We start from the raw sequence: 16,167 nt of genomic DNA, 5'->3' as shown, positions 1-16,167 counted from the left end.
AGTTAAACAAGGAAACACTGTCTTTGGAACCACAAGGAGGGAATTTCTTATAAAAAAAACATTGTAACTTTGGAAGATCCCCACTTAGGTTTCTAACACAAACTAAAGAATTCTCACATTAGCTCCAGCCAAACTTTAAAATGAATAAACATCTTAAAGGTAGGGTCTGGAGGATTTTCCAGTTGCTGTTTGTAAACACACATTCAAATCTGGCCCCTCCTATCAGGCTCAACTCTCCCGGGTGTACGGAGCCCGGAGGTATGGAAGAAGGCTTCACAGAAGAGGTTCAGGCAAGGCTCGCGCTGGTGCACGCTCGGACACGCTCGGGCACGGCACCTGCGCTGCTCTCATTGGCTGGGGAAATCTCCGCGGTCCGAGCTCACAAAAACATCAAAATACAGTTAAAGGGCAGGAGCTCTGCAAACAGAGTCACCACCACACATGAGTAGAAGCCCATAGGTGATGATTAAGCAGGAATTTATTTGTATGTCTATATTTTGTTTTGTTTGAAAATCCTCCAGATCCTACCTTTAACACAGGACATGGACTGTGAATTTTGTGCCCCATTACTGACACTGAAATTGTACTCAAGACTACTTCTATTTAAGGTTTGTGTTGGAACATATTTACATGCTTTAATGTTCAAGAAACACTTTATTTCCATCAGGCTGTCTGTGCTGGAACATCTGTATTCACCCTCCATCTGAGATGCTCTGTTTTAGCCCCTGTCTCTTTAAGGCACCTCCCAAAACACCCAGTCTGCGCTGATTGGTCAGCATTTCCAGATCTTCCATATCTCAGCATCTGTGCACCATCATTGTAGCCGAGGAATGACTGTAATCACCAATAAAAGCTTTTAAACTCAACTGGACATGTTCCAGCAGGAATATGATCCGACATCACATTACCCCAATCCTTGTTTCTCTTCATTGGCTTCCTGTGCATTTTAGAATTAATTTTAAGATTTTAATGATCACTTTTAAAGCTTGTCTGGGTTTGGCCCCAAGCTACCTCGCAGAGATGTTGACCCCACATGAGCCAGTTCATAGCCTTAGATCTTCAGGTGGGGCCCTTCTGGTCATTTCAAAGTTGAGGCTTAACTCTTAAGGTGACCATGCTCCATCATCCCTTGGCTTTGGAATGACCTGCCTGATGAAATACAGTGACTTCTTTTAAATCACTTCTTAGAACCCATTTTTATGGACTTGCTTTCATGTGATGTCATCTTCTTTTCTAATCTTGCTTAAAATACTGAAGAAATGTGTCATTTTTGACTTCATGCCTTTTGGCAATCAGGTCATCTATTACTTGCTTAGCTATACACAGTAAATGGAATTTTGACCAGGGGTGCCCAAACTTTTGCAAGCCACTGTAAGACACAACATACAAAATAATAGGTCCCCTTTTAGAGGAGATCTGGTTGAGACCAGTATGGACAGGAAGAACAATTACAACCAATAACCCATGTCACTATTATTTTAAGATAGACTTAAAAAAAAAATGTGACCCTATCCTTTCATTAGTACCTATGGTGGTAAAAAAAAACACTAGATTAATTAATTAGTATTTTAACATTAGATTACCATGATAGCAGAGGTGATCTGACCCAGTGCTAGGGTTGCCAGGTTGACCCTGAAGGAAAAAACACAACACCAGAATAAAAGTTAACATAACAGTAGTGACGACAGGGACTTCCTGTTGTCATGGCTGAAAACATGAACCATTTCTGGGTGTCAACCTTGGGGGGATGGCATGTAGCCCTGAGCCAACTCCATAAAACCATAACAGCTAGGTTACACCGCTGTTTTACTGTGCGTTCCAATACCCATACTACCATACTATATAGTACATCAGAAAAAGATTTAGTGTGTCCCAATACATTCTGGATGTTTTGACCCACAGTCCTCTGCACAGCGTACAATATGTCACATCAACTGATCTGCAAACAGATGTCAGCTTGACAGCTGATTGACAGCTGTCAGAAGTTTCAATAACGGATGACAGTGCATTCAAGTAACTGATGACCAGTCGAATAGTAGTAATGGGAATATTAATTGTTTAAGTGAACCAAATAATCATAAATACATCACAAACAACAATAGGACATAACTATAAAAATTACAATGAAAGAGAACTGCAGATATTATTCACTGTCACAAACATAATATGTTTGAATCTACAATCTGTGCAGTTATAACTTTTAGGTTAACCTACAAACACTGCAAACTAACAACAGCAGAGCTCTCTGGGTTGATCTCAGTCTCTGGCGAACTCAGTAAGTGGCATGTTTTTTTTATCTCCAAGGTAACAGATATAAAAGCCAGAGGGTTAAAGTTCAGGGTGTAATTTTATGAGAAAGTAGTATATGCAGTACCGTGTGCTGCATGCAACAGTATGTACTTAATTAAGGGTAGCTGCAGTACCTACTTAAAGTAAAAAGAAAAAGTATGCAATTCAGAAAGCACCCTTAGTTTCTCTCCTCTGCTATGTGGATGTGAGCTGCAGGTGTGTCTGTCGGTTTGATCGAGGGCGAGGTTGAGACACACACATATGCGCATACATACACAGACCAGAGAAGGCAAGTGGACAGGATGAAGCGTGTGCTTCAGCGAAATTCACACAGGATCCAGCAATGCAGCACCTTCCTGCAGTGAAGGAGGTGTGGATGTGTTTATTTGTGGTTTACAATGTTACCACCATTAAACAATCAATAAAAGATGTTTAACTTCTCTGATTCACTGCTTTGTTCTCGTTAACACCGTTCCCCCTCTTCATTCACTTTCTAGCTCCCTTGACCACCTCTGCTCTCTCAGTCTTGTTGAGCCGAGGACGAGAGGCCAGGTTTGATTATTTTCTTTACAATCAATAAGCGACAAATCCTGCATAGTATACCTTTAAGCTGCACTGATAATAACAGTGGTGTGGAGGATGATATTTACAGTTGCATGAACACTGTGAGAGTATTTCAGTGAATTCATGTTAAACATGAGGTGCATACATTAAGACTATATATTGCAGAGATTTAAAGTATTGACCCACCCCTCCACATGCAGCCACATGCTGTACTGATCACACAAGTCTTTCAGACGACCCAATTTGTCTGTATGTCCTGCCCCAGGGGTACCTGGGAAAAAACATCAGAAAGTATCATAAGCAACTGGTTTGTGCCACATGTGTAGATAGTGAATAGAGCAATATTTGAACTGTGATTTCCCCTCACCTGCATTGGCGATCAACAGCAGAGGAAGCTTCCCAGCTTCTATGTCCTCTTTGATTAGTTTGTCCAACAGGGCAATGTCCTGACAGAGACAAACACGATATCAGTCAAAACAAGTTATTTCTAACTATCTGAACGTGTGTTTTTAAAGTGTTCATCCATCATTGGGATTTTCTTACCATTTGGTGTTGGGATCCAAAGATGGTATTGCATGGGACTATACACAGACTAGAGAGAGGCAGGCCAAGCTAATGACACAGAGAGAATGACATGAAAATCATTTTCTATTACGTATGCAACTGGACATAATACAATGTAATCTGTATGACAATATAATACTGAATACTGACATCAGACAATTTTGTGTGCTGTTAAAATCATAGGGCCCTATCTTACATCCAGTGCACAGTTACAAGTGTAAGCAGCAAATGTAAGTGCATCTGTGCGCCCATGGATGTGTAGGTCTAAAAATTAAATGTGGTCAGGCGCATTGTTGCTGCATTGCTATTTTGAGGCAGCAAGAAGTGATTGCACCATTGAAAAATGAAAACCTGGTCTAAAAACCTGAAGGGCACAGTATTTTTCTGCTTCCTAAAGGGCACATTATTCAGATAGTATGATACATTTACAGGGTGGGGTTCACAACACGTGTACACTCTGCTTATTATACACACAGGGACAGCGAATGGGTTGCAGGTGAGTGAAATAATACATCATTAATTGGGAAAATATCACTGACATTCTGTAAAACATGAACATAGCAGACAGCAGAGCAGAGCTGCAGAGCTGCTGTCTGACTCCACATTAAGAGAGACGCTGTGCACGTTTACACACAAGGAGCAGTATAACTTTATTGATTATTTCAGAAGCTAAAAGTTTAGTTCTGTTTCCTCTGTCAAGTTTATAACTTCAGTTTTATTGTGGTGCTAAAATGTCTCACAATATTTGCTGCAGTGACATTACCGCTCTGACTGCATCACCCTTAGCAGAAAACTGCTCACTTCTCCAATTTACCACACCATGTAAATAGCAGTGCACCAGGTCCAGGCACACCTGGCTTTTAAAGAAAATGGAAGACAACACTGATTGGTTGAATTCATGTCATGCCCTAAACACCTGTGATTAATTAAAGGACTAACTACAACCCCTCTGTCCCTTGCGTCTTTCTTTGCTCCGAGACTATGCGCCTTTTAACCAGTGGTGACGTTGGACACACCCTAAATGTACTGGTGCCATGCACTTTAGAAAATTCAAATTGAAACCACATATATGGTCTACCAGCACAATACAAGTAGTCTACCCAAATGAGACTTGTTAAATACATTACTTTGTTGATATTCAAGAGTAACTTGAATATCATGTGGTGTGCCAGTTTGTGTTCCAGCCCTCCTACCTGGCTGCACAGATGCTGCCCCAGTCCGGGCCTGCCAGAGGCACTCTGGTAGATGACTGGCTGTTTGGAGCTGAGGATTGCATAGCCCTCAGAGGCATACTCTTCATAACGGGCATTAATGACCAGCCGACACACTTTGACTAGGCCATCCCTGTCATCCTCATGGAAGTAGGCTGAACCGTTCTCATACCTGAGGATCACATTTGATTGGTGTCAAACAGAGTACTGGAAGCAGAAAGCAACATTAGCCAAGCTACAACAATATACTGAGTCACTCAGAATTATTACAAAAATGGTAAAACTACAGAATTTGAGATTTAGCATTGTGTATTACTGATTACTGATTACTTTTCTAGTAATTAATTTAACAAAAATATAAAAATATTAAGTGTACAACATTGGCCAACATGATCTAATTTCTGGGTGAGGTGACTTTATTATGTGTTATTTTATGACTGTAGTGGCTTAATGTATTAAATATTATTAACTTCCCGAGACCCCAGCTTCTGTTTGGTATGCATCTTCAATTTCTCCTAGCTATTTGGGACTACTAGGCCCTGACAAGTATAAAAACTTAACTTTGTCTTTGAACCGGAAGTAGCTTTAAAAAAAAAAGAAAAGATGTCCTCCTATGGGGGCGATTGGTTTCTTTTAATAGTCACAAGTGTGTAATATAGATTTAAACTGTTTGCTTAAATGCCTAAAGAAATTGTTGTTAAAATTGTTGCTAAAATTACAAACAATGCAACATTTGTTCAATGTTTTGTAACTCTCTGGGTTAGGGGTCACTCTTCCAAGTTAGAATCTGCTCAAAACTCAAAACATTTTTATGCCTGAGCATGACTGTGCAAAAGCAAAATTGAAAATAATACAACACATCTAAAAGCCTTGTGATTTGTTTGTTTTGTTTCTCTGTATGAATTCTCCCTGCTCCATACTCCAAACCAGGAGTGTCCTTTTTGTCTGTAGGAACAGTCTTCCACACCTTATTGGCCTGTGTGGAATGCTGCAATAATACAATTATAAGTCCCATTGCCCTCAAACAAGTATTCTCTAATTAATGGGGTCCTAGCTTGTTACTGTTGCTAAAAGTTTGTTTGCCATATCAAACTACAAACATTCCTGAGCATTAATAAACAGGTTTCAACCATAACTTTTGATCAGGTTTTGTACCTTATCCACTTTTGTGTCAGAATTGGCTGTAGACTGGCTTGGCAGAGAAGCCAGCTGTCTTGTTTTTGTATGGGTTAGTGTAATGTGCTTTTGCTACCACCAGATGACACAAAAAATGTCCACGAATGAGGACGATTGGCCTAAGTTAAGCAGTAGTATCAGGTGCAGCAATCCGCAAATTCAATGTCCTCATGAGGATGAAGGGTCGCAGGAGGTTAAAATGAAAACATGATGGTACCAGAAATCTAGGGGTTTTACAGAATCAGAATCACCTTTATGGGCCAAGTAAGTGTGTACACATACTACAAATCTAACTCTAGTTTCTATCTCTACAGTGGCTAAGATAGTAAGACCCTGTGCTCCTGCTGATGCTGGTTTTTACTGTGTACTTATTATACCACCAACACAACCAAAACAGAAGTGATTCATTGGATCTAAAGGTATCCTGCAGGGTTGTAGCCACAGGCCTACCTGAACAGTCTGCAGAGCCACAGTGTGGTGTCAGACAGGATCCGAGTAGTCAACTTCCGTAGCCGCTCTCTGTCCAACACAGATATGTAGGCTGCCAGGCTGTGACCCAGCAAGGCCATGTGACCCTGTTCACCCACATTCTGCATCCTACTGGAAACATCAAACAGCAGCTTTATACATATTATACTGTGGCCTATTTCCTCCATTCCTTACACTCTAAGAAATAAGGTCCCAAAAGGGTTCTTCCTAAGGTCTGAGTTCTATCTAGAACCATTTGCTTTTTTTTTTCAAAGAAAGGGTTCTTTGTTAGAAAGAGTTCTTCAAGGACAGTTGAAAGCATGGGTGTTAAAAGCTCCTCACCCTCAAATATTCAAAGTTACCCATGTTCCATATGGCATTTTAAAAATGTAAATGTATCTGGAATCCCCTTAATTAATTCATTTTACTTGTGTTCTGCCATAGTTGATATCTTTATCATAGTTTTAGGCCATGAAATACCACATGGTCTGCTTTTTTTTTTTTTTTTTTTGTATTCCGTTCTAAATTGGAACAGAGTTTCAGTTTCCAACTGTACTGCACCACTGAAATAGTAAAGGATATTTGTTTTTATCGCAAAATACAAGCAAGGACAAACTATCAATGATAAGACAACGAGGTAGACTATTACATGCAAATCTTCATCCTATCTTTCCAACCTGTAGAGTATGTCATGCCTATTGATGTCATCAAGGTTCTCATGTCAAGTTGGTGAAAACCTGCTATTTTTTGTGTTTTTCAGCTGGTAACCAAGTTAGGATTCCGAATTAATTTTTTTGCAGTTGAAATGCTCCAAACAGTTCAAAGTTTCATGCACAAACCAGAACAGAACCCATTCCATGTTGGTGGAAAACAGGTTATTGGGGGTTTTCTAGGTATAACCTTTTAGGTTGGGTTCTTGATAGAACCTTCCCACAGGTTTCCAGTTGAAACCTGTATAAAAGGTTCTACCTGGAACCAAAAAGGTTTCTCCGATCGGAACAAGCTGAAGAACCCTTTATGGTTCTAGCTAGCACTTTGATTTTCTAGGAGTTTCCTTTTTTTCCATGGAGGAGTATCTGTTTTCTGATTTCAGTAAAACTACAATAGCTTAGTTCTAACAGTTCTCCTCCAGTGTTTCTTTGCTTCCTTCTACCAATCCAGTCATTCTGATTATTGTTTCATATAAAGAGCCTCTCTAGAACAGTCTAGAGGTAAACATGCACCATGCCTGTGATGTAAAAAAAAATGTGTTGTTTTATGATCAGAACAGTGGGTAAACAGCATGCCTAACATGACTCAGCTTTTTAACTGTCATTACTTAACACCTTAATGTACTAAAATCACCATAAATGTCAGAAACTGTACCATCTTACTCAAAGTTAGAAATAATATGTTACTCATTAGGTTACTAGTTAGGTTATTAGGTTATTCAGTTCAACATGACTTAAAAAAGAAGACTGTATCCAAACACTAAATGATTAATATGTGAGGTACAAAATGCTGAATAGGTATAGGTATGGTTTTTTTTTTCACTGATTAGTTTCTTACTGTTGGCTTGGCTTGTCCTCTTCCTCCTCCTCATCATGAATGAGGTTGTGGACGAGGTGCAAAATAGTGGCAACATCCTGACCACTGCTCGGGAGCACAAAGAAACAAGTGATAAGCTTCAGTTCTTGAGCTTTTCTCAAACCTTAACTCTTCTCATGCCCACAATTTACACACAAGTCTTAAAACACTGACATTGTCCTCTCTCACGTAACGTAGCCTACCTCTCCAACTTAAAATAATGTTCAATGAGCAAAACTGCCAAGTCACCCAATACTCAGTTTACTCAAATGTTAACTTCCCCAAAACAGGAGGTTAGAAGTTTTAAATTGCTATTTTTCCCACAATTGTAATAGTACTGAGGGAAAATATTTCATAGCATTGTGTGTAGTCTGCTCTCAATAACTGTGAAACATCCTTTAAATAATGAGCAGTTCACCCCACAGTCAAAAAATACATATTCCACTCAGTGTCATGCCTAACAATGCCCCTTAGCTGTTCTAAAACCACTGTCAGCCACTACATGAGTGTGTGTGCGTGTGTGTGTGTGTGTGTGTGTGTGTGTGTGTGTCTTACTCTCCCTGCAGGGGTCCAGGGATGCTGGTTCTGTTGAGGCGCCACTTCTCTGGCCCCACCTCATTCTCTCTAAATAGAGGCACAGGGTAGAAACACAGACAACATATAATGTTGAATTCATGCGCTCACTGGTTAGAAATTCAACCTTAGACTAACATCACAGGATCATCAGAAAGTCATTGATGTACATTGTGGTCATTTTACCAGCTGTCAGATTTGATACTTGTTGAAATTAAAGAAATAAGTCTCTCATCTTACCTCTGTCCATCTTCCAGGATTCTCATGGCTTCACTCAGATTTTTGCCCACTTGAGCCAACGTGGAGTCCACCATCATCTAAGGTGTGTGTGTCTGGTATGTGTGCGGTGCGTGTGTGTGCTGTGAGCAAGGAAAAAAGAATATAAGGACAATAATTTTAAAGTCGGTAATAAAAATGCTGCAAAACTTTTAAGTGTGTGTGTGTGTGTGTGTGTGTGTGTGTGTGTGTGTGTGTGTGTGTGTGTGTGTGCAATACAGACAGCACAGTGAGAGAGAAAACTGAGCCATAAAAAGACCAAAGTTTAGCTGTAGTTATCTGTTCAGAGTAGAGCTGGGTCAATTTTCAGTTTTGCCGGTCCGGTCTGCTGTAGCCTACATCAGCAACCTGTTCTGATGTCATCATAAAGCTAAATCCAACTCATTTTACATTATCAAAAAATAATATGACAAAGTAATTAACATAATATTGTTTATAAACAGACTAATGTAGCCACTTGTGTCTGGAAGGCTGGGCGCAATTTACTGAGCCCAGGCAACATAAGTAAGATCACATTTCAATAGAGGTGGGAGCAATGTGTTTACTAGAAAGTTTATTTGTATTTTGAAGTGACAAAATGGGACACGGCAGAGTTAGCCTCAAAGAAAACTAAAACTGCACCAAAATGGCAACATTCTGGATATGAAGCTGACAAAGGAGGTGAGCCAAAAAACAAATACGAGGCTACATCAGTCTTCCTGCTGATTGTGGCGCTACCTCACCGTCTGCTTGTTAATATTATTCAGTGTTTATTGGCAAACCAGCTCAGAGGTGTATTACCACCACCAAGTGGACCAAAGTTGCTACACTCTCATTCATGGGTTCTGTCAGCCTTTTAATCTGTTCAACTTCAGAGCGGCTGCTGAGTCAAGTGTAACACCTAGTGAGAAAACTCAATATACCAGTCCAGTCCAGTGTTTGGCTCAATATCAAACCTTTTTTTTTTTCAAACTCAAAACAGTTTTTACACTGGCTGGACCCTTGCTGAGAGAGCACAACCCAAAGGTCTGTTCTGTCTATCTCTTTAAGACAAATATATTATCTGCTAATACAAATGGTGCAGCAAAAATGTGTAAGTATAATCTGTAGTTCGGTCCAAGAGCCAGCGAAAATCCACTGAATGACATTAAAGGTGAACTGCTGGTGAGATGGAGGAAAATTTACCACAGTTCATTTACACATACTACGCACATTGTTATGATACAGAGCTTATTGAAAATTGACAAAATATCCCTTTAAATAAAATAAAAAAATACCAGCGATGTCCAAATGAAGCTTCATGAACCACCAGTTGTATTTGCTGAGCCCACTAGATGGCGCTCTTGGTGCAATGAAAAAGGCTCAAGGGATGGCAATGCAGTTTGGTTTCAATCCTTTGTTGAACAGAGTGCCAGAGTGGACCCAAAAAATAAAGAAAATTGTTCATGAAGCTTTATTTGGCCATTGCTAGTTGAAAACAAACTGCATTGCCATCCCTTGAGCCTTTTTCATTACACCAAGAGTGCCATCTAGTGGATTCAGCAAATACAACTGGTGGTTCATGAAGCTTCATTTGGACATCACTAAAAAACAAAGCACTTATGAAGCTGTGTACACCTTGCATAAAAAAAAATACAGAATATCAATACAAGACCAGCCTATTTTTACCTTCGTAGAGAGGATCTCTGTGGCACATACACACCATTTATGTGCTGTTCTCACACCTGGTGTGGCCATTTCCATTGATTATAGTGGAGTGTTGTGGCAGCTGCTCTGTTAACAGTATGAATCAGTCTGTATCCACAACATAGCCAAAGTTTCACAGTTATAGGCAATCTTATCTGACTTTGCAGAAAGTAGATGGCTTCATGTGCATCTTTGGGTTGGAAGTAAGTAAACATTTTTTCACAAATACAAGGAAATCAACTCCTCTATTCCAGCAACAAATAAAAGCTGAGCAACTCTCTACACTTCACAGGCTGTAATTTCAGGCCTCAAGGAAGGAATATAGTAGAGCATTCAAATGGGTGTGGACACTTGATTTGCACATTCACTGAGTGTTTACTTTTGGAACTCCTGCACAGAGAACGACGACACACAGTATATTAAAGCTTTACCTACTTTTTAAAACTTCACTGGTTGATCTGGTAACTGACTGTACTTAAAGCTTGATACAATTTAAATTAAAATATCAGATAATATTATTACAGTTAGGCTTGGGTGGTATCTATTTTTTCCTACTTTTTTGGCTTTTTATGCCTTTATTAGAGAGGACAGGCCAGGTGTCAAGTGGGGAGGGCAGGGGGGTGGCATGCAACAAAGGGCCGCGGGGTGGAATCGAGCAAGGACAGTGCCTTTGTACATAGGGGGCCTGCTCTATCCATTGAGCTACTGGGCACCCAACAACAGTAAGCCTTCTTAAACAAGTCTTGCTGGGTTTAAATACTTATGTCTCATCAAATAATGAATGGATAAGAAATAAGCACCCGTCTTACTGGAGGACCTGGTGACACTTGTTGCTGGAGCAGACACTGACACATCAGAGGGCTGAACAGAGATAATGTGTTGAATAAAATCTTGCTGCTAATAAAGTGCTTTTGTAGTTGGAGGAAGTTATCTCAAGATACAGTGATATGTAGCAATACTCCCAAACAGGAGCAAGACGTTTTTCTTTCTTACTAGTCCTGTAATATTATCCCACAACTCACAGCCACCTTTTTTTTCAGCTCAGCTGCCTGTTCCACCAGTGGAGACTGACCTCTGGTGGTGCATGCTGTGCACTACATCACCACAACACAGCATCTCCCTATCAGTTTAATCAAAAACAGTGTGTCTGTATTTTTGACCCTTGGGATTTCTAAATACCCTGGAACTCTTTGCTGATATCTGTGATTTGAGGAAATTTAAAGTTTTAGTATAGAAGTAATGCAAATTTTTTTAATTTAAGTGATGGCAGTTTGAAGATAATACATTATCACAACACGGATACTTTCAAAGATATAAATACATACAACATTTTAATATTTTGTGTTATGTTCAGAAAATAATTATTAATAATTGTCTCTGACGCAAGAAAAATGACTGATCTGCAGTGCATGCTAGTATTACAATTACTACCCCTTTTCAATACAGAAACAATATCAATAACAGTTATCACACTATACACTGTCTAACAAAAGTTAATTTCAAAATAAAATTTGATTAAATATCTACATGTACCACAATAGTTTTTTTGTTTTGTTTTGTTTTGTTTTGTTTTGTTTTTTAAACTGAGGCTAAAATCATCATCACTCAGAAAACTTTGGCTGGATATTTTTATATTATATATTAGCATCCAATATTCTATCTATCTATCTATCTATCTATCTATCTATCTATAATGCAGTTCTCCTTAATGTATGGTTATCAAAGACTTATGACAAAGAAATGTAATGGAAGCACAATATTTTATTTTACAGTACAATAAATCTAATTTTCAAAAATGACATCAGTGCACTTAAAGGGTAAACTTCATTAGAAATTTAATAATTACAAATTAATCAAATCATCTTTTTCTGTTCTTTTTAAAAAAGAAAAACAAACTCTTTGTACTGGTGCATATCAGAAAATGTGTACGCTGATACTGAGATCTATACTGGCCTATAAAATGGGCCAACCAATATATTGGTCAGGCTCTAGTGCATACACATGTTTTCAGTTTTAATATAGCTCTGTTGTATGTTTACTTTATGTCTAACTATCAGCCTTGTTTTTAGTCTGATTGTTAAGCACTTTGTGAGGATTTTTTATAAAGTTAAATTACTACTACTACTACTACTATTACTACAGGTATTACAGCGCAGTGCCCTATTGTATATATATATATATATATATAAGTTAATTTGTATTTAATTTTGCCAATCATATTAAGAATGTCTTCATGTGTGCAAGCAGGTGTAATGGTTTTGACAGGAGGATCAGAGGCGGATCCTGTGACTGACTGTTTAATGAGCAGCAGTCCACCAAGCTGCTGTTTGTCTCCTCTCCTGGCAGAACCGCAATGTCAGCACAGTCTCTGAGCGGACACATTAGTGATAAGAGACAGCAGCTGCAATGTTACACAGATAATACACGTTTCATGGAGCTTTCTCTCAGCTAACAGGTTACACAGCACCAGGAAACAGCAGGGAAGTAGTGTGTTCGCTGCCTGTCATAGGTGACACACACAGAAACACACACACACAAGCTAGCTAGCAAAACACACACAGCTTCTTCACACAGCTGACCCACCGAGCCGAGCCCTCCTTACCTTCACTGCACACAGCTGACAGCCGGACCCGGTCTGCTGCTGCTGCTGGAGGGGACTCACACAAGCTGTGGCAAGGCAACGCTGCGGCGTCCCTTCACACGTCTTCGGGAAAGCTTGCTGAAATGTTGAATTTGACACGTATTTACTGCTCTCACTTGTTTCTGGATTCCGCAGACTGAAGTGAACCGGACAATTTACTTCCTGGATTGGCGCGCGACGTGCGTTCCACGCTGGCAGCGTCGACGTCACGTTTTGCCACAGAAGTGGCCAGTCAGGTCGGGTAGCTGCTGATGACGACAGCGGATTTTTTAATGTCCGTGAGCACAACCTCAGGGAGGAGATCAGCTGTCGTATCATGAAATAGCATCAGTAGGCTATTTAAATTCATATAACCTGACTTAGAAATTAGTCTGACACGTGGATAAATGTAGGTCGTTATTATTATTATTTTTTTGCTTGTAGAATTGCGAGATTAACTAAACATTTAAAATTTAAAATCTAGATCCTGTAATATGTTAAGCCAAAAATAGCCTATTTTTTAAAAGTGGTCGGAGACAAGTAACGATACGCTCACTGTCTTGAATGAGTTTTTGACTGTAGGGTTTGTTGGATTTTAGATTGGGTCTGGATTATCAACTCCATGAGAGCCTCAGACAGAGGCGTCACACCAAATTCTGGGTCCAATACTTAAACTCTATGTGGGGCCCCTCACCCTTTCTCTTTTGACCCATGTTTCTCCCATGCACTTATTTATTTAGTTATTCATGACAAAGTCAGTTTGCTTTCTTTCCCTTTCCTTTTGTGGAGCCCTGATTTCCCTTTTCTGGGGAAAGACATGTCACTGTGTGTTGGTGCTCCAGCAGCATAAGCAGTCCCTCACATGGCTCTGGCTGTGATTAGAGACAAATCTTAGTGCAGGGGTGGACTAAACCATTGTGCCGTTGTACCTTTTTTTTTTTTCATATAAAGTTCAAACATTTCCAATCCATTTATTTAGCTAATTTCAATTTAATTATGGCACTAATTCTTAGAAATAGAAAATGGCAAACAAAACCAAACTTTTCATGTCTTGTCATGCTTTTCGAGCCCCCTTGTTTGTTCAAAATAAGTCTAACCAAGAGTCAGAGCACCGCTCTTATCTTATCTTGAGAGTCTAACTGACCCCAACCATAAGTAACGTCACTCTGTTTGATAATATGCTGGTGATTTCTTTGTGAATGACTTTCAGCAAACACACACCGGAGATATACAGTAGGTGCAGTGGTAGACCAGGGTTGCACCATTTTTGACTATTTCACAGTGGTGGAATGTAAGTATATGGGTCTACAATTTATTCATGTACAGTTTTAAGGTACTTGTACTTAAGTTATGTATTTCCTTTTCATTCTGCTTGATATGTGTACTTCACTGAAATTCAGAGCGAAATATTTCACTATTTATGCCAGTATGTTTATTTGACATCTTTGAGTCACATGCTCTTTATAGATTTTTACATAGAAAACAAACGGCAAGCTCATAAAATATGACGAATTGTTACAGATTAAACTGCCCAACAATATGTAAAATAGTTGAACTCCACCTAAGCCAACCACTGAAATATCTCGCTATCCAAACAAGTGTACTTAGAATCAGTGTTTTTGGCTGTATTTAAATCAATTTTGCAAACTGTACATATTTCATAAAACCTATGAATAAATCTATTCAATAGCTGATGCATTGGAGTTTATTATATGGCAGATTGACTATTCCAGTATAAATGAATATTGATTTATTGGGAAAATCACAAAAACTGGTACGACTATTCCCAGTCTCCCCTACTTTTAATATACTACTCAACATTGAATTCCACATTTTGCCCATATTATTTACAGTTATCCATCCATCCATCCATTTTCATAACCACTTATCCACTTGAGGGTCGCGGGGGGGCTGGGGCTATTCCAGCTGACATTGGGCAAGAGGCAGGGTACACCCTGGACAGGTCGCCAGACTATCACAGGACAACTGGACAATTTAAAGTCACCAGTTAACCTATCCCCATCCTACCCGGAGAAAACCCACACTGACACAGGGAGAACATGCAAACTCCGCAAAGAAAGGCGCCCTCCTGGGATCGAACCAGGAACCCTCTTGCTGTGAGGTGACAGTGCTAACCACTACATCACCATGCCACCATTTACTGTTATTTACATGACATTTCCAGTGCAGGACTTTTGCTTGTAATGTAACATTCTGATATTGCATATTGCTACTTTCACTTGAATAAAAGATGTGAATACTTCCTTTACCACTGACCTGGAGTCTGAGAAAATGCATGCAAACAGTAACATCTACTGTGACACACACTGTAACAGAACAAGATGATTTAAAAAGTAAAAAACACCAAGAATCATTTTTAACACCAGATGTAGCCTCCAAATGCCTGAACACAGATACAGGAGCTACACAGAGAACATGAAGGCAGCATGACTTCATTCATTTTTCTGCAGGCTCCTTATACTAATATATATTACAGTAGCTTAGTTATGGATGACTTATTCTTTTTAAATGAGTTTATGGGGACTTTACAGAGTGATTCGTGAGTTCGCGAAAGCAACTGCATCCAAACTCCACAGAAAGGTCACTACACAAACATTAATATGCCTGTCTGACAGCTGGTCCCACCCCAAACCCAAACTCATAAGTGAGCTCATTGTTAAACGTGGCAGGTTTTCCAGCCTGGCAGGTGACTCTGAATAAACAGTCAATGATCCACTACATACAGCTGGTGTATCAGATCATATGTTGTGAGATGATTGGAGTTTTGTGAGGTTACAGTGGACAAGGTTTATGTTTTAGGACAGCTTCAAAAAACTGTATGATTATGGAGATTTTAAGGCCAAAAGTCAGAGTCAGTGGCCTAATTTAGGTGTGTATGACTTAAGTATATAACACTTAAAACTGTACAAATAATAGTGCCGCAAATGTGTCACAATCATGTTACAAGAACCAAACAGTGCACAGTTGGATGCCATTTACATCTTTTGAAACAGGTCCAGTATTTAGAGAGAGTGTTGCAGTCAGCAGCAACTACTCAAGCTGCAGTGTTACCACTCAGGGCTGGTGCACACCGTCAGTTTTGACACTGACAGGCTCAGATTGTTAGGTGTCTGACAACATTATGGGACGCAGGGCCGTGCCGCCCATAGGGCAGGTTAGGCAAATGCTATAGGC

General features: G+C 39.6%; 1 protein-coding gene across 2 annotated transcripts in view; it reads right to left on the bottom strand.

Moving 5' to 3' along the window:
• pdxdc1 (pyridoxal-dependent decarboxylase domain containing 1) overlaps positions 1-13,175 on the bottom strand; it is a 47,153-nt gene extending 33,978 nt beyond the window's left edge. The window contains exons 1-10 of one of the 2 annotated variants that reach the window (XM_050068680.1): positions 12,955-13,175; positions 8,652-8,770; positions 8,394-8,462; positions 7,821-7,904; positions 6,255-6,404; positions 4,611-4,800; positions 3,397-3,465; positions 3,221-3,299; positions 3,040-3,124; positions 1,584-1,632 (exon numbers count right to left, since the gene is read on the bottom strand). In XM_050068680.1, coding sequence (XP_049924637.1) covers positions 1,584-1,632; positions 3,040-3,124; positions 3,221-3,299; positions 3,397-3,465; positions 4,611-4,800; positions 6,255-6,404; positions 7,821-7,904; positions 8,394-8,462; positions 8,652-8,728 — 852 coding nt within the window. In that variant the 5' untranslated portion in view covers positions 8,729-8,770; positions 12,955-13,175. The remainder of the gene's footprint in view (positions 1-1,583; positions 1,633-3,039; positions 3,125-3,220; positions 3,300-3,396; positions 3,466-4,610; positions 4,801-6,254; positions 6,405-7,820; positions 7,905-8,393; positions 8,463-8,651; positions 8,771-12,954) is intronic. The other variant, XM_050068681.1, reaches the window with a different exon arrangement.
• Between the last annotated feature and the right edge of the window lie 2,992 nt (positions 13,176-16,167).

Source organism: Epinephelus moara, chromosome 18 (genome assembly GCF_006386435.1).
Source record: "Epinephelus moara isolate mb chromosome 18, YSFRI_EMoa_1.0, whole genome shotgun sequence".
NCBI classification, from domain to species: Eukaryota; Metazoa; Chordata; class Actinopteri; order Perciformes; family Serranidae; genus Epinephelus; species Epinephelus moara.
Note: the sequence above shows the minus strand (reverse complement) of the source record. Positions and strands in the feature narration are given on the sequence as shown.